Source organism: Spermophilus citellus (assembly GCF_964194105.1).
Source record: "Spermophilus citellus genome assembly, chromosome: 8".
In the NCBI taxonomy this organism is placed as follows: domain Eukaryota; kingdom Metazoa; phylum Chordata; class Mammalia; order Rodentia; family Sciuridae; genus Spermophilus; species Spermophilus citellus.
Genome location: NC_138189.1, coordinates 137,893,127 through 137,910,744, shown reverse-complemented (window position 1 = coordinate 137,910,744; position 17,618 = coordinate 137,893,127). Strand labels below are relative to the sequence as shown.

The 17,618-nt window shown below is 42.8% G+C and overlaps 1 protein-coding gene and 1 long non-coding RNA gene across 2 annotated transcripts in view; one reads left to right on the top strand and one right to left on the bottom strand.

Moving 5' to 3' along the window:
• The window catches only part of RNF150 (ring finger protein 150), a 222,296-nt gene extending 207,225 nt beyond the window's left edge, over nt 1-15,071 (bottom strand). Inside the window, exon 1 of the mRNA XM_081304140.1 lies at nt 13,607-15,071. Within this exon, the coding sequence (XP_081160266.1) occupies nt 13,607-14,093 (487 nt within the window). The 5' untranslated portion in view covers nt 14,094-15,071. The remainder of the gene's footprint in view (nt 1-13,606) is intronic.
• The window catches only part of LOC308654541, a 61,979-nt gene continuing 58,584 nt past the window's right edge, over nt 14,224-17,618 (top strand). Inside the window, exon 1 of the long non-coding RNA XR_014023288.1 lies at nt 14,224-14,346. This is a non-coding gene — a long non-coding RNA (uncharacterized lncRNA). The remainder of the gene's footprint in view (nt 14,347-17,618) is intronic.

Genomic DNA, 17,618 nt, shown 5'->3' with positions numbered 1-17,618 from the left:
AACTTAAACACAAAAGGCTTTTTATGAGTAATAAACTACTACTTAATATAGCGTCTCAATAGAAGAAAGTTGATTAGCTGACTCAGAAAGTAGGAAGCCAAATTTAAAAAGTCATTTTAGTTCTACTAAAAGGAAGCTTTCTGATTTAAAAGGACAGAGTTTAAATTGGGTAGAGAGGTCTGCACAGGAATCACCAAGGTCAAGAAGATGAAAAAGACTGGTGGCTTTTTAATCTGTAAAACCTGGATTGGGATCAGCCACACTTGGTGTCTTCTCTGAGCAGAGCCATGGGGGACATCTGCCTCTCCTCCGTGGGCCTCCGGTTGCCAGTGGAGCCTCACAGATGTTGATGACTTCCTCTCAGCACTTGGTGTGAAAGCCAGGTGACTCCCACCAGGTGAAGGACATCAGTACAGGTTGCGATTAATTAGAACAATTAACTAATATCACCACAGATGGGGACTCATTCAAGAAACCCATGCTAGTTATCTGTGTACAGGGGCTGGGTGCACAAAACATCTCCATCCAGGAAGCTGGCAGTCTAGCAGGAGGGACAGGAAGAGAATCAAATCCAGTGAGACAGAAGAGTTTCACATAATAAGTGTATTTATAAAAGGGAAGATTGAAGTAAGGATACCATATATGATATCATCTACAGAAATGAACTATTAAATGACAAGGATATTCCTTAATTGCTTCCAGCCATCTGTGTATATAGTTTTATTGAGCTAAACACAGAGAAATGCAAATACACAGATTAAAGTCATTCTAGCACTTCAATGACTATAACAATCCCCCCCAAAAATAAATTGATTTCACTATTGCCACTTTTCTTACTCTGATTTAAGCAGAAAACTTGAGCTTTCTCTCATAGTTCTCTCATTGCCCAAAAGGTCACAACTGACATATCTTGCTGGTCATTTGTCATTTGCTGTTTCCTTCATCTGAAAGAATCCTGACATCCTTCTTCCTGTCCCATTGCCTTTAAATTCTTCTGGAATGAAGCAGTGTTTATATACAATGACAGATTAGCATACACACACACATACAGGCAGTGTTTACCATCCACCCCAGAGCTTCTTCTGGGGGCAACCATGGCCTCTTGAAGCATCAGGTTTACCAGATGCCCAAATGGCAGGAAGCTCAACCACAAGGTACTGCCCAACTACTTTTTTCACATTTCCTTCTGTGTTTGATAACGGCTGACTCTGAAAGACATTTGTATTCCATTATCTATTAAAGAGTCCCCTTGAAGACCTCCAGAGCAAAGCTCCTTGGAACAGAGAAGCATTGCTTGCAGGCACTAAGAAGCAGGCTTCCAGGTCTTTTCAAAAATACCACATGAAATAAGACACCCTTGGAAATAAGGACCAGCTTCCTGCCCCAGGCCTCCCACCACCCCAAAGGAAGCCAAAAGATAAAGGGTCTAAGGCACCATCCTTCCCTAGTTGTCTACTGTCAGCAGATGGAAAGGGTGGAACAAGAGATATCAGAAGTTAAATCCAAATTAGAGAGTACACAAGTTCCTTAGCACAGTCCCAGTAAGGACAGCTCTGCTATGCACAGGTCATGAAACTAAGTTTTCAATAATGCAAATTAAATTTTGCCTCCCTATGAGGCAAATAAAACACATACAATATAAAGTCGTAAGTTGTCATTTCATCCCGTAAGTGAGCAGTGCCCCTGAGAATTATGGACAGCACACAGTTTGTCATTCATTCATATTTTCAGTAGCTACTTACTGGATGCCTTTCCTTGCCAGGCCCTAGGAAAACAGATGCTGACAAGATAATTTTACCTTTACCTGCATGGAGTTTATATTTTCATAGGAGAGACAGAGCATAATGGAGTAAATAATGGATGAAATCTAATTCCAAGGTATGAAAATAAGAATTAGAGCAAATAGAGAATGAGGAGCAGACTGAAACGGCAAAGTTGGGGACATGAAGAAGTGATCTGGGAAGAACTGCAAAAACTGAGGTTGGTGACAGGTACAATCCCTGCTCACCTGAGCAATAAACCCCCAGGATTCTCTAATGCTGCCAAACTAGACTTTGCTAACAGATATACTGTGAGAAAATAACAAGCTAAATTTAAAAGTTCATGAGTTGGTTAAATATGAGGGAAACAGATATGGGGCTGCTAGACATTCTTGCTTGGGAGTCATTCTCAAATATTTCAGCAGCATGAAGAGATCTTTAAATAATTTCCTTTAAAAATCTGGGGAAAAGGTTTTGCAAAGACCCTGAGGTAGGACCATGCACGGAGTGTTTGAGGACCAACGAGAAGGTAAGAGGAGCTGGGGAGGAACCGGTAAAGAAGTGATAGAGGAAAAGAAGCTGGACAGGCGGCAGGAGCCAAATCAGGCAGGGCCCTGGGTGCAAGGGAAGATCTCTGACTTGGTTCCACATAGGATGAGAAGTCTCTAGAAGATTTGAGCAAAGGAGTGACTGCCTTTGGTGTCTATTTTCAAAACTCCACTGTCTGCTGGCAGGGGAACAGATGGTAAGGGCAGGAATGGAACTGACATTAGTGGAGAGTGACAGCAGCAGTTCAGGCCAGAGAATCTGATAGCCCAGACTCATTGATGGTGATATTCGTAGTAGCATATGATCAGATTCGGAATATGTTTCTTTGGACAATGATCATGGTCCATATTAATTAAATGCTCAGAGTTGCCCCTTTACTGCATTAGACAGTGTAACAATTCCAATAGCTCTGACGGAAAACACCAGGCTCAGTGCACAGGTGAGGACTTCAATGCTTGGGTTAAACACTTGCTTCCTGAGCTTCTGGACCCTCTTTACAAGCAAGACTTGTAGTTCCTGGTGGCTCTTCACTTCCTACAATAGTGGAAACTCATCTTCACCAGCTGAAAGACTGCAAACTTCTACTTCCAGCCCTGTGTAGCTAACATGTCCCTAGGCAAGAGGCCGTACCCTGTCCACATCCGGAATGGTCATGTCCCAGAGCCCATCCTTCACCATTACCCTATTCTGCCTCCCAAACTGGGTAACGACAACCACAATGAGTGAAACAGAAGGTCTTCCTACTTGTTACAAATAACCCAGGGTGACCACTTGGACTGAAAGACTACAATCAAAAAAAGAAGTTTATCATATAAATAAAATATCCCCTGATTTAAATAAGGTGTCAAGTCATCTTGCATTCATTTTTGTACCTTTTGACTATGCTGTGGCGATGGGCATCCTTTCCCATACCTAGCTGTTTCCACTTGTTTTCTTCCTGCTGGTTCCCTGGATCCAGGTATTAGTGATCTCTCATCCATGGTTAAAGCGATGCCATAGTGCCTGAGATCTTTTAGCATTACAATCCTTATGAAATGTTTTTTGAAGTATTATTTCTTTTTATTTCCTCCCTGCAGGACTTTGATTCTTTCAAAGAAAAAAAAAAAACTCCAATTCCCTAAATAATTAACAAAGGAGGAAGTGGGTCATTGGGTGCATGCCTTTGGGGTATATAGTTTGTATCCAGTCAGTGGAGTGAGTGTGTGTGTTTGTGTGTGTGTTTGTGTGTGCGTGTCTCTCTCTCTTTCTCTCTCTCTGCTTCTGATCACCATGTGAGCCACTTCCCTCTGCCACACTCTTTCACCATGAAGTTCTGCCTCAGCTTGAGCCCCAAGGAATGGAGCCAGCTGTCTATGAACTGAGACTTCTGAAATTGTGAACTCTCAAGTAAACCTTTCCTCTCCTAAAATTGTTCTCATCTGGTCTTTTAGTCACAATAGAGAAAAGGCTGCCTAAAACAACAGCTGAAATGAGTTTCCCAACTGCTGCTTCAATCTGCATTCAACATACCCCAGGCACAAGTGTGTAAGGGAAGAACAGGGTTTCACCAGCCAAGGTGCTGATGTTCTATCACTGGGGCCTCTTCACCTCTGAGTCTTCACCTTGAATGTCTTGGCTTAGCTTCCCAACTGGTCTAGCTTGTGGCAAAATGATGCTGGGAAGCTGAGACAGGACCAAGCGGCAGCAGGACAGTTGCTACTCACTAGTAACTGACAAGATACTCTTCTCCAAAGGAGCACCAGGTCAGTCTGTGAATGTTCATCCAAAGACTTCACTAACAGGCTATTAAAAAAAAAGCAAAACAAACAAAAACCCTTCTCTATAGCTACACACAAATAGCCTTTGACTAATCCCATGTTCTGGAACTTGACCTAAGAAGGTAATCATGGGTACCCACCCATGTTTAGCTCCATCAGGATGTTTACTGAAGCACTGTTTGTATAAGAGAAAAGAGGAAACAGCACTGAAATATCATGGAAGCATTAAGGAAATTTCAAAATGGACCATTACATTTTAAAATGCTACAAAACTTGTATGCAATACATTCCCAATCTGGTAAAAGTCAATACAATATAATGAAGTATATAGGTAAATAGAATAAGGAAGTAGTTATGCTATTTTTTGTATGTGTGTGTGTGCTAGAGATTGAACTCAGGGCTGCATCAAGCACTCTACTATACTCCTATTCCTGGTTATGCAGAGTTTTTATTATTTTCTACTACCTTTTAAGTGGTCTACATTTTTAAAATTTTCTATTTGACACGTGTTTCATTCAAAATAAAAATCAATGTATATGTTTATGTATTTTTAAAAGCTTTGGGACAACAGACACATGCACAGAATGCTATCTGATTACCAATGTTTTAAAACCCAATGTTCTTCAACTGGTTACAGAATGTCTTTTCCTTAGACCAAGGACTAAATCAGGCACTTGCTTTATGCCTCATTCTACAAAATAGATGCATATTTGGAAAGAGGAACTCAAAAATCTTTCTGACTTCATTTATATGAGCCAAAAACTAAGGAAAAATGCTTGACATCATGGAACTATACTTGTAATGAAATAGAGAGGAACAAATATTAACACAGTTCATCTTTCTGGGTCTCCAGATAATTTAACGATATTTACTGAACTCTTCTAGGAAAGGGGAAGTTAATCATGAACAAAAATGCCTAAAAACCCTGATCTTGTGGAGCTTATGTTCTGGCAGGATGAGATAAGATCACCATGTTCATGGTAAGTAAAACTGAGCAGGGAGAGGGGTACACTGTGCGTGGATGAGGGGAAGGGGATGTTACTGCTGATTTCAACAGAGTGGCCAAGCCCCCGTGATGGGGTCACATGAGGGAGAGAGTTGAAGGGGCAGCCAGCCCTGTGAATGTCCAGGAGGAAGAACATTCCAGGCATCTTGCTGGTAAATGAAGGGAAAACATCTTTTCTCTTCCACTAGTCTTTGGGCCATCTGGAGTTACATTTCTGATGTAGATTTAGTCAGCTCACAGCTACAGAATAGCCAGATGAATAGCTTCTGAAGAACGTGAGGTCCAGAAAAAAAGAAAAAGTTAAGGGGAATGTGTTAGTCAGCTGTTCATTACTGTGACCAAAATACCCAACAAGAACAACATAGAAGAGGGAAAGTTTATTTTGGCTCATGGTTCCAGAGGCTCAGCTGAAGGTGGGCTGAATCCATTACTCTGGGCCCAAGGTGGAGCAGCACTCATGGGAGAAGGGTGGGGTAGAGGAAAGCTGCTCAGCTGTGGCAGCCAGGAAGCAGATGAGAGAGGAAAATCGGCCCCAGGGATGGTGAACCCACCTCCTCCAGCCAGGCCCCACCTGCATGCACTGAACCACCCAGTGAGTGCCTTCAGACTAAAATGGACTGAGTAGGGGAGGGCTCTCACAATCCAATCATCTCACCTCTGAATATTCCAGCATTAACACGGGATCCTTTAAGGGACAACTTGTGTCCAAACCATAACAGGGGAGAAGAGGCGTGGGCACGTGCCCACTGACAATACCTACAAAAACTCCTAGAGTCTTCACCTCGCCAATAGTGCATACGTGGACTGTGAAGACAAAAGCAGTTCATGGTGGAGAGAGATCAGGCTCTACTGGTTAGGATACAAAGCATTTTCTTACAGCCTTCTCACCTACTATTTCTGCCTGGATAAGATGTGAATGAGCCATACATTTAGTATAAAGTTATTTCTAAGATCTTTTTTTAAAAAATCTGTTACTATGGGGCTGGGGTTGTGGCTCAGTGGTAGAGCCCTTGCCTAGCATGTATGAGGCATTGGATTTGATTCTCAGCACCACATATAAATAAATGAATAAAATAAAGGTTCATTAACTTCTAAAAAATTTTTTTATAAAAATCTTTTACTATGAAATATACATTCACACATTGAATATGAAAATATCCAACATGTAAGTTTTAATTTTCTGACAAATGATGCTTGCTTCCAGTGGAAAAGTGTCTTTAAATACCACCAGGTGTGATGGAACAGGCAAAGCAAAAAGGCAAAGGTTACTTATAGGAATCCGTTTATAACCACAAATTTGAAACAGTGAGATAGATGTAATTTTCCTGCTTTATTATATAAAAAGTATGAGCTAGATATAATCATGATCATTAACATTTAGGCTTTCGAAGACAAAGCACATTTATTCTGCCACAAATTAAACCACCAAGTGATTAATCACTCAAAATTTAAGAGTAAATGTTATATTATACCTATCATAGCTGTGACTTAGAGCAACACTGCCCAGCACAACACCATCTTGTTTCCCCGGGGGGGGGGTTATATTACCAACAAAACCCTCAAGAGCAGAGATGATCTGAATTGGATGTGAACTTCATTCTAATTCAAATTTAGCATCTCTCAATTTACATGATCAAATGCACAGATTGCCAGCACCGCTTCAGTCACTCGGCAATACATGAGATCCTATTTAGAGTATACACCAGATAAAGTGTCTCTTCTGGGGATAAACTCAACTTAAGAGCTGTCAAAATACGAAATTCTTTGGAAAACCAAGTTTCACGTTCAGAAAGACAACAGTGATGATCAAGTTCCTTCATTTCAAAAAGCAGACATAGGTTTCTAAACAAATGAACTTTACATCCGAAGCATAATCACTCCTTTCTGAAAACTATAAGAAGGGGCTATAAATAAAAAGCTCCAGGTTCTTCCTAGAACTTCCCAGATTTCATGGTCATAAAATCACTTCCTTTTTTTTTTTTTTTTTTTTTTGAGAATCCAGGGGGTTTTTAAGAAGTAAAACACAAGGAGAGATAAAGATCAAGTTCTTACTATGCTAAAGATTAGGAAAGAGAAGGTAGAATTCCTTCCAAATCCCCCCAGATACGTATTTCTATGACCCAAAATATGTAAACAAGCCATTCGGTGTCGTGAAATGCCTAGACCATATTAATTACACTGCCAAGAGTGTTATTTAACACTGACAATGAATTGTGGCTTTTAATAACAGAGGCTGGAATTCCTGGCTACTGGATAGCTGCCTGTAAGTAGAGAATAAATACACATACAGATATATAATAAGAGGAGAGAGAGAGATTTGGTTGGGATGATTGAGACTAAGCATTAATGATATAGTTTCTGTATTGCAACAGAGGATAAAAACGAAGTGAGAACTAAGACTCCTGGTATATAAATAAATATACGTGTGTGTATGTGTGTGTGTGTGTGTGTGTGTGTGTGTGTGTGTGTTCATTTTCAATACTGGGGATTGAAACATAGTAGGCAAGTGCTCTACTGTGGAGCTACATCTGCAGCCCCTTTTTACAAATTTATTTATTTATTTATTTGGTCCCAGGGATTGAAGGGATTGAACCCAAGGCACTTAACCAAAGAGCCACATCCCCGGCCCATTTTTTATTTTTTATTTTGAGATTGGGGGCTCATTAATTTGCTTAGGACCTCACTAAATTGCTGAGGCTGACTTTGAATTAGTGATCCTCATGCCTCAGGTTCCTGGGCCGCTGGGAATACAAGTATGTGCCACCATGCCTGGCTACAAATTTATTTTGAGTCTGGGTCTTACAAAATTGTCCAAGTTAATCTCACACTTGCAATTTCCCTTTGTCAGCCTCCTGAGTAGCTGGGATTGCAGGTTTGAAATATTTTTCTTAAATACCCAAATGATAGAGAATACTATATTTTCAGGCTTGGGGAGGCCCTTCAGACTTCATCCACTGGAACCCTGTGTGGGAATCCTGGGATCAGCAACTCTACAATGTTCTGGGTCAGTTTCAATCTGAATGCTAAAGAATGCTTAGCCTTCCAAAGAAATCTCTTTCACTTCTAAACACTTTGCAGAAGCAGGCCTGTTTTTATGACATCTTCTCCTCACTGATCCCAGTTTAACTCCATAAAGCTGGGATCCCAAATCCCTTGCCCCTGGGCAGGATGGGAATTAAACCATTGGTACCCACCAACACAGGAAAAGAGCCTTTGTCAGTCAATTAGTTCCCTTCCCCCCTTGGAGAAATCTAGAACACACGGATCAACTCCATCCTGAACTCATGCTTTCCAAGGACAAGCTTGTCTCTAAATCATTTCTGTAGCCACCTGCTCTCTCTGCTCATCCCCAAGTTGATATTAGAAACTCAGCCTCTCAAAAGTTCTTCCCAGACAGCTAGAGGCCTAACTCCCTCTTAAATATGTACTTGTAATTAGCAGACAGAAAGCTAGCAAGCACACTCTTTTAAAAAATGAAAAAGAGAAAAATCACTGCTTCCAGGACCTGGCAACTCAGAGAGCAAAGCCACACACATTTACCTTGTAGATCACGCATGTCTATGCTGTGACAACACTGCAGTTCAGGCCAAGAGTTAGCACGCACGCAAAGGAGGTTAGAAGATGCTCACCAATCTCCAGAGGGAGCTGGAATGCATCTCTCAAGTCACTGAGGCTACAAACCAAAATGAGCCTGACTGTCTGGACCTCTAAAGCATGAAAACGTAAATAAAGAGAATGTTCCCAAGACTTCCAGGGATACCTAGGGGTATTATGGTCCAGCCTAGGGTACCTGAATGTCAGTGTGTGTCACTGAGTTCAGGGTTCATGAGGGTTAATGTTGGCTGCTATGTGTCAGCTAAGGTATGAGCCCAGTATGTGTTAACCCATTTAATTCACAGAACAAGCAACTGAGGTAGATGCTACTATCCTTTGTGTCACAAATGAGGAAACTCAAGCCCTGAGAGGTGGAAAAACTTACTCAAAGATATACAAAGAGAGTAGCAGAGCCAGGACACAGACCCAAGTAGGTGGCTCAGAGGCTGCTCTCCTGGTTAATGGCTCCTGTAAATGATTTCTAGAAATTTCTGCTATCACTTCCCTTAGAGCATATGGAAAAACGGTTTGCAGGCAGGCATCAGACCAGCTCCCAGTCTTCACCAGCACCTCCAAGTTCACTCCCAGGGCTCTCACCATGGCGGGAGGGCTGCATTCCAGAGTCCCTTTTTGCTCTAGCCCCCAGGTTACTCTTCTACTACAGATGTGGCCCCTCACGATTCTTGATAGGGGACATATAAGTTTTTGGGCCACTGCTCCCATATCAGGGAGAGGCAGTTTTCTCTATTCATCACTCTCTCTTCGGAAGAACAAAAAGTATATGACTTGAAAATCCAGAAATGAACAAAGACTGGCTGATAAAAAGAGGAAAGGAAGCAAAATGAGAAGGAGAACATGAATTGAGTATATGTTTCCAGCAACTTGGGAAGCTGAGGAAGGAGGATTGCAAGTTCAAAGCCAGCCTCAGCAATTGAGCAAGAATTTGTCTCTAAATAAAAGGGCTGGGGATGTGGTTCAGTGGTTAAGCACCCCTGGACTCAATCCCTGGTATAAAAAAAAAAGGGAGAGAGAGAAGAGTATATTTTTAAAATACCTATTAGTCATCAGGGAAATTCAAATTAAAACCACAATGAAGGTAAAATTTCACATCCACTTAAATGGACAAAATGAAAAAGATGGGTAATAACAAATCCTATGAGGATGTGGAGAAACTGGAACCCTCATGCACTGCTAGTAGGAATGGAAAAAAGGCTCGGTCTCTTCAGAAAAGAGTCAGGTGGTTCCTTGAAAGGTTAAACCATAGACTACCATATGACCCAAAAAGTTTACTCAGAATGTACCCCAGAGAAGAGGCATACAAAAATTTATGCATAAATATTCACAGTAGCATTAGTTAAACAAACCACCACCACCACCACAACAACAAACAACAACAACAACAAAAAGAAACCACCTAAATATCCATCAATTGATGAACAGGTAAGTGCGGAGCATCTATAATATAGATACTATTTGTCAGCACAAAGGAATGAAGTCATGACAGGACACGTGCTACAGCCTTGTTGGACACTGGAAACACTGCTGTAAGAAAGAAGTCAGGCACAGAAGTCCACAGACCTGATTCCATTCACATAAAATGAACAGACGAGGTAAATAGAAAGATGGAAAGCAGATTAGTGTTTGCCTAGCGCTGGGGGTTGGGGCAGAATGGGGAGTAACAGCCCACAGCTATTAAGGGTTTCTTTATGGAATTAGCATGATATTGTGTAACTCCACCACTATACTAAAATACATTGAGTTGTATGTTTAAGTAAATGACCTGTTTAGTATGTAAATCACATCTCAATAAAGCTGTTATACTGGGCAAAGTAACTTCTTATAAAGTAAAACTTAGACTAGTCTATCCTAGGAGACTCTGCATTTTTACAGAAGTGGCAGAAACTCAAAATCATTTATTTGGGAAAAGAAAAAAAAATCAAAAAGGAAGGGCTTATAAAAGAAAAAAAGAGTCTTTTTAATTGAATTTCAAGATACTGGCTGTGTTAGTGTCCTATCACACAGAATGCCTAGATATTCAAAGATGGTCTGCATAACTCCAAATCCTTTTTTTCACCAAAAGCTACTAAGTTAAAAAAAATAAAGGACGTATTTCTTTTTTAGAACTAACTTACTTCTTCCTTCCTTCCTTCCTTCCACATTTTTTTTTTTTTTTTTTTTTGGTGGTGCCAGGGATTGAACCCAGGGCCTTGTGCATGCTAGTCAAGCACTCTACCAACTGAGCTACATCCCCAGCCTATCTATCTATCTATCTATCTACACACATACATACACACACATATATGTGTGTATGTTTTGTGTGTATGTATGTGTATGTGTGTGTGTGTGTATATATAAAACTGTATGACCAATGTGCTTCTGCAACCTGTACAATCAGAAAAAAATGATAAATTATACCCCATTTGATTCAAATGTATGAATTGTCAAGATCATTGTACTGTCATGTGTAACTAATAAAAAAATAAAATTAAATAAAGGACCTAAAGAAGAGGAGATATAACATCAGATTTTGAATTTTTTTAAAACTTTTTGAGGACTGAATTAAAAAGTCTACCCCTATAAGGATCTCTGATACATAGCATTCCAAATTCACAAAATAAGAATATTTGATTGGCATCTAAAATGTATAATTTTCTAACATGAATTTAGAACTCTGACTCCAATGTAACTAGAAAAAGTAACGACTTTTAAGTTCTGGAACCAAGTATAAGGCATTGACTGCCAGATCAGTGCTGGCTGTTTTGAGATTCAGACAGAGGAATGTGAGTGTGAACAACAGGTTCACCATGCTACCCTGTCACATATTTCCTTATACTAAGACTTTAGCAGAAATCAGTGCAACCTCTGGCTAATGTGGCAAAATGTCAAAAGATAAGATGGAGCTTTGTGGCTATTCTCAAAGCATTAACACATTTTTGGAAACAGGAAACTATTAGATAGTAAAGAATCTCCTTTATCTTTTTTTTTTTTTTTTTTTTTTTTGGTCTACAACTTTACTATTAGTATACCTTTTACTCCCACTGTGCCTTAATCAAGCCTCACTTGTATGGAAAATCAGCTTAGTGCTTTCTTTAAGAACAGGCCAGCCATTAATTGATCCAGTGTGTTGCCAGTCCTGGAAAACCTTTTTAGAAAGGAACAAATGATGCCTTACTTTGTGCTCAAAGAAGCTGAGTTTAAAATTTCATTCTTATGTACAAGGACACATTTAAAGAATCCTGTAAAGTCAGTTAACAATTCTCTTGGAGTTTAAGAAACCAAGAAAAACCTTTCCTTCACACCTTTCTTCCCACCCTCTGAATCTTCTATATTAAACAATATGTTTATTTAAAGATACTTTACATGACTTAAAGTGTTCTTCCAGAGTCCTAACATCTTTGGACATCAAATTTAAGCAGCACTCCTCTGGTTAGGGTCAGAGAATAATCTTTTTCTCCTAGAAAACTGTTGAACTCAAGGAAATATACAGAATATTTTTAAAGTGCTGTATCCTAACTTTTCTAAGGTAACTGGCCTCCCTCCTTGTTGTTAACTAACACAGCACTGCGTTTTTTTTCTGGCCTGTGTTTCCTAAGTCTCTAACATTTCCCCTCCCCACCTACTTGTGTTAAGGTTGACAAATTTCCTTGACTATAACAGCTGGTGTTGATTACCAGAGGCAAATCCATGATATATTTCACAAATAGGAGACATGAGCTCTTGGAATGGAAACTTGTCCCCAAAGAGAACACCTCCATGAAAGTAGCCAAAGTTTGGTGTTCCATTTCAGTGTTTTTTTTTTTTTTAATCTGGCTCCAAAAGAAAATATTTTTGATTAGGCTACTCCAGTCAGAAAACACATCTGCCACTTCTGTCCCTCTTGCCTTCCACTGTATGCCACAGCCTCAGGCCAGGAGCCCCTCTAAGGAAGGAGGTCTACTTCTCAGGCACACAGATACAAGCAGTACCCTTCACTCAAGGAGGCTCCTCTGCTAAACCTAGTGGCTTATGCTAACAATCCTGAAAAATAGAGCTTTTAAGATTTCTCTATTTTTCCTACCAGAGAAGCATTGCTCATGTCAGGCACAAGTGTCATCAAGTTGAACTTTGGGGTGTATTTCTAGTTCTGGTACTTAAGATCATCAAGAAAAGCTTACTTTCTTCCCCACCCTGAAATCGCCTTATTCTTGCCAGAAAGAAAACTTTGAACATATTTAAATTTCCAATCAGGCAATGGGTAATGGAACACTGGAAAAGTAGTTATAACTTCATGGCCACGATGCTCTTCTTGGCTTGCTGAGGATTGTTTTTATTCACCAATGTGCGTGCTTGTCAGTTTCTCAGGATGACAGCCTGGCAGAGCTCAGTACTTTCAATATTATTTATGACGTGTGTAAAACCAGTGGGGGAGGGGGGGTACTGTTAATCTCCCACGAAGAGCGGAAACCTAACTTGCAGAAGAAGCAAGTTTGCAGTGGCAAGCTGCTAGCAGGTAACTCTACCCACCTCCTGATACACAGACGCATGCATCAGGGGAGCACCTGATGCACACACCCGAGTGCAGAGCCAGTTATCAGATACACCGGCTCCCAACAGGTGCAGAACCGGTCACTAACCAAGACCAATACCCGAACCTTGTCTTCCAAAGCCCGCCTTCCAAAGTCTTCTCAGAAAAGTCAGCCCACCTCAACAAAGCCGCGTCCGAGCGGCGCTATGCCAAGCTCTTTGATATTTGCCCAATATAGTGCATCCTCTACTCTTTGTAATCCCCCGCCCCCAAAGTGACGCGGGGCAAAACTTAATAGGTCCGGGGAACCCAGACGCGTCTTCCGCGCAGCACGGACTTTCCAGAAAGGAGCTGGGCTGCAGGATCTTTCTCGGCGCCTCTGTCCTCTGGGTCTCCCCTCCCCCGCACCCGCCCAGCACCGTCCGGGGCAGCTTACCTGCGTGGGGCATGGTGATGGTCTCGTTCGTGTTGGAGCCCGCGTTGAAGATAACCACAGCGGAGGCGTTCTGCAGGAACGCGTTCCGGATCTTATCCCTGTACGTGCAGTTGCCCTTGGGGATGAGGGCTATCCAGTTCTTGCCGTGGGTCGGCGCGGCGAACTTGGTGTTGGGGTCGCAAGCCAGGCGATCGTGGGCCGAGCTGGCCATGACCACCTCCCCGCGGGCGTCCTGCTTGGGCGAGTGCTCCCCGTAGCGCCCGCACTCGGTCTTCTCCGTGTGCAGCTCGGCGCCGCCGCCGCCTCCCGCAGCCCCGGCCCCGGGGTCCGGCGCGGGCTCGGCGTAGGTGATGTTCACGAAGGCGGTATACCATTCCTCCTTCTCGGCCACGGTGAAGTCCAGGCAGAGCAGATGCACGAAACAAAAGGAAAGCAGCCATGTTGAGAGAGCCAGACTGCGGCACGCTTGGATGAGAGACATTGCCATCTTTATCCGCCGGGGCCCCCTCCCCGCCCCCCGCGCCCTCCTCCCGCTCCGTCCCTCCTCCCCAGCCCGGGCCAACCCCGGGCCGGCCGCTTCTCCGGCTGCTGCTGCTACTGCTCACTCCCGGGCCCGTGGAGCCGCGGCTGGGACGCGCAGCCGCCTCGGGGACCAGATTCCGGGCGAGCGGGTGGCGCCGGCCCCTTCGCCTCTTAGCCGAAGCGCGGCGGTTGCATCTTGCTTCTCCGGAGCGCTGGGGGTGAGAAAGGAGGGGGCGCTTCGGCTTGCGGAGGAGTCCAGCTGCCAAGCGTCCTGCTCCTTCGGCCGGCTTCTTCTCTCATGGGGTGGCAGGGGGCCCAGGAGCGTGCGGGGTGGCAGCTCTGCCCGCTCCGGCCCCGGCGGGGGCGGGCGCGGCCACTCGCAGGCGGGGTGTCCCAGCCGCCGCAGCCGAGCGCCGGGGTGAGCGGGTCCGGCCGCAGCCCCGGCGGCCGCCCCCACTGCGCGCCGGTTCGCTGGGGCAGCTGGCGTGCGCTCCAGGCCTGGCTGATGGCTGTGCCGAGACACACACTTGCCGCGGGAGGGGTCGGCTCAGGGAGAATGGGAGCGAGTGGGAAGAGTGGAGTTACGCGGTCCGTGTGTGTGTGTATGAGTGTCTGTATATGTTTGTGTGTGTGTATAATGTGTGCGTGCAAGGAGGAGCTTAGTGTGATGTCAAAGCTTCTGGGCTTCACTTGCCACGCTCCCTCAGTCTCTCTCCATGGATAGCAGCGACCCCTGCCGGGTCTCACATTCACCATCAGTTTGCGACATGATCCAGGTGGGGGCAAAAGGGGAAGCGACCCCTTGACCTGTAAGTACAGAAACAACTTCCTACGCCTTAAATATAGCAAAATGTGCCTCTTGTAAACAACCTTTTCATTTGCTGGAAGAACTACGGTGAGCTCCCTAAGCACCCGACCCGGGACCAAAGTCTAAATCTTGTTAGTCTCAAGGTCTTTTAACACTGCTCCTGAAATATCTAGAACATTGTATATTAAACTTTAGTTTTAAAACAGACTAATGGGCCTTGTGAAGTTTCTGGTCTAGTAGGCCTGGGTTAGGCCCCAGAACACACATTTCTAAGGAGTTCCCAGATGATCTAATGCTGCTGGTCTAGGGACCACTGTGTTAGGGTGGGTATAGGAATAGGCAGGCTTCTTTTCTCCCATCTGGAAACAAACACGTGACATTTCCCCCCCCCCCCCTTATAAAATGGACATTGTCTAACTCTGGAGGAAAAGAGACTGGATGAGCCATTTCTCTCTGTATTTATTTTGGTTGTCATGACTGGCATCAGAGCACTCACAACATCAATAAGCAAGGGAGATTTGTTTGGGTTACTGTTTAGCAAGTGATCTCCAGTTGAGCATGTAGATTACAACTACTCAGCAGAGAATACGGTTTCCCTAGAGTAATCTTAAAACTGTGGCACAGCATAATTACTTACCAATTAAGTGCTTGGTTGTTATCCTTTCTCACCTATGGTTTCCTTGGTTTGAGAAACCGAAAATATAAAGTGTTGAAAAATATTTGTGTGGTGGTTCTCAATCACTCACAGGTATTTCCCCCCTATCACTCACAGAACCAGGATCCAATTCATATCAAAAAGCAAAAAGTCCACCATTTCCCCAGGACCTGAATACACCTACAGCTGTCTGTTAATGAATGTCCACCAGCAAAACTTCTCTTTTTGGGGGCAGCAGTACAAACAGCTGGTGGTTGTTAGGGGAGAGCAGAGAGCCCCAGCTATACCCAAATTAGAAGCAGGCACAAGAACTACTTAGAAGAATCTGTCTCTATGGTATTTGATGTGCTGGATTTGTATGTGTTCCTAGCTTATTCCTTTTAGAAAATAGGCATCTAGGCAATTGGGACAGTGCTTTTTATAGTGCCTAATGCCCAAGGAGGCAAAGTGGAGATGCCTGGCTGCTGTTTCTGAACCACCAGAGATCTGAGGGAGGAGTACATTGGCTCCAAACCCCCAGGTGGATTCTGCAAAAATGCAAACCACGGTGATTCCCCAGACCTATCTTTTAGCAGTTTTCCTCTAGCCACAAAACTTGGAGAATCTATGTCATGAAGAATGTATGACTCTCCTTCTGTGCCCTTTCCCTTAGAGAAGTTAGGGACTGAAGACAGACAGGCAGGAAGGCAGCAGCATAAGAACTCTCATAAGGAAAATGGGAGCCAGCTTCTTACTGTTGGAGAAGGAATTTGTAAATATTGAAAAAAACATTATAAGGAACTCTGAGATATGGGATTGGATTAAAAATGAGCATGGAATTACTTTTTTTAAAAAATATATGTGTCAGGTTGTGTTGTGGCTCAGTGGTAGAGCACTTGCCTGGCATGTGTGAGGCACTAGGTTTGATTCTCAGGACCACATATAAATAAATAAAATAGAGTCCATTGACAACTAAAAAAATTTTAAATACACACACACACACACACACACACACACACACACATATACCAAATCTCTCTCCATTCAGACTCTGGAAGCAATGATCAGAAATCTTGCTTTCTAAATACTCACCTTCAAAATGAAAGGTCTATCCTCTCTAAAACTCTTATGATAAGAGAAAGAAGAAAGAAGAACTAACTGATCCAAGATGAAGACACAAGACTTGACGATTAAATGCAACAAATGTTCCTGGATCCTCTTCTGCACTGGAAATGAAAACTAAACACTTGGCAAAAAATGAATAAAGGCTGTAGATTGGGTAGTATATTTCACCTGGGGTGATTTCCTGATTTGAATATTTACCATGAAGTTTTGTGGAGAAGGTCCTTGTAGGGATATGCCCACTGAAGTATTTAGTTGTTACAAGGTGTTCTATCTGCAGCTTGCTCTTACATGGTTCAGGAAAAAAAAATGAGAAAGAAAATCTACTATCAAATCTTTGTTTTCTCTGGCCACACTTCAGAAAACTTGGGAACTCAGTTCATGATGTTAAAAAGTCAAAGTTCATTTTTTCTGGAGGAGGGACATTAATATGCTTCCAACTTTGTGCTAATGATTCTTCTCCAGCACAACTATGCACATTTTCAGTGGCATTTTGACCTACTGAGCTGGTGTTTAGGGAAAACATAGATCCCTTATCACATCTGCTGCCAAATGTATGACATTCTTATAAAGCAAACACCTCTGTATTTCTTCATATCACAATTTTATTTTTTATTTTTTGTTATAGGTGGACACAATATCTTTACTTTATTTTGGGGTGGTGCTGAGGATTGAACCCAGTGCCTCACACATGCCAGGAGAGTGCTCTACCACTGAGCCACAGCCCCAGCTTCATATCACAATTTTTACTGAGCATTTTGATACATTAGTTAGTGGTCCAGGCACTAAGTTTACAATTGGGAATGGAAAAAGATAAAGTTCTTGCTCTGTGGAATTGACATTCTGGAGCCAGAGAAAACAGAAATGTTTGAGAGTTTCCATAATGACAAGCAATAACAGGTGCTATAAGGAAAAGGTAGAGCACC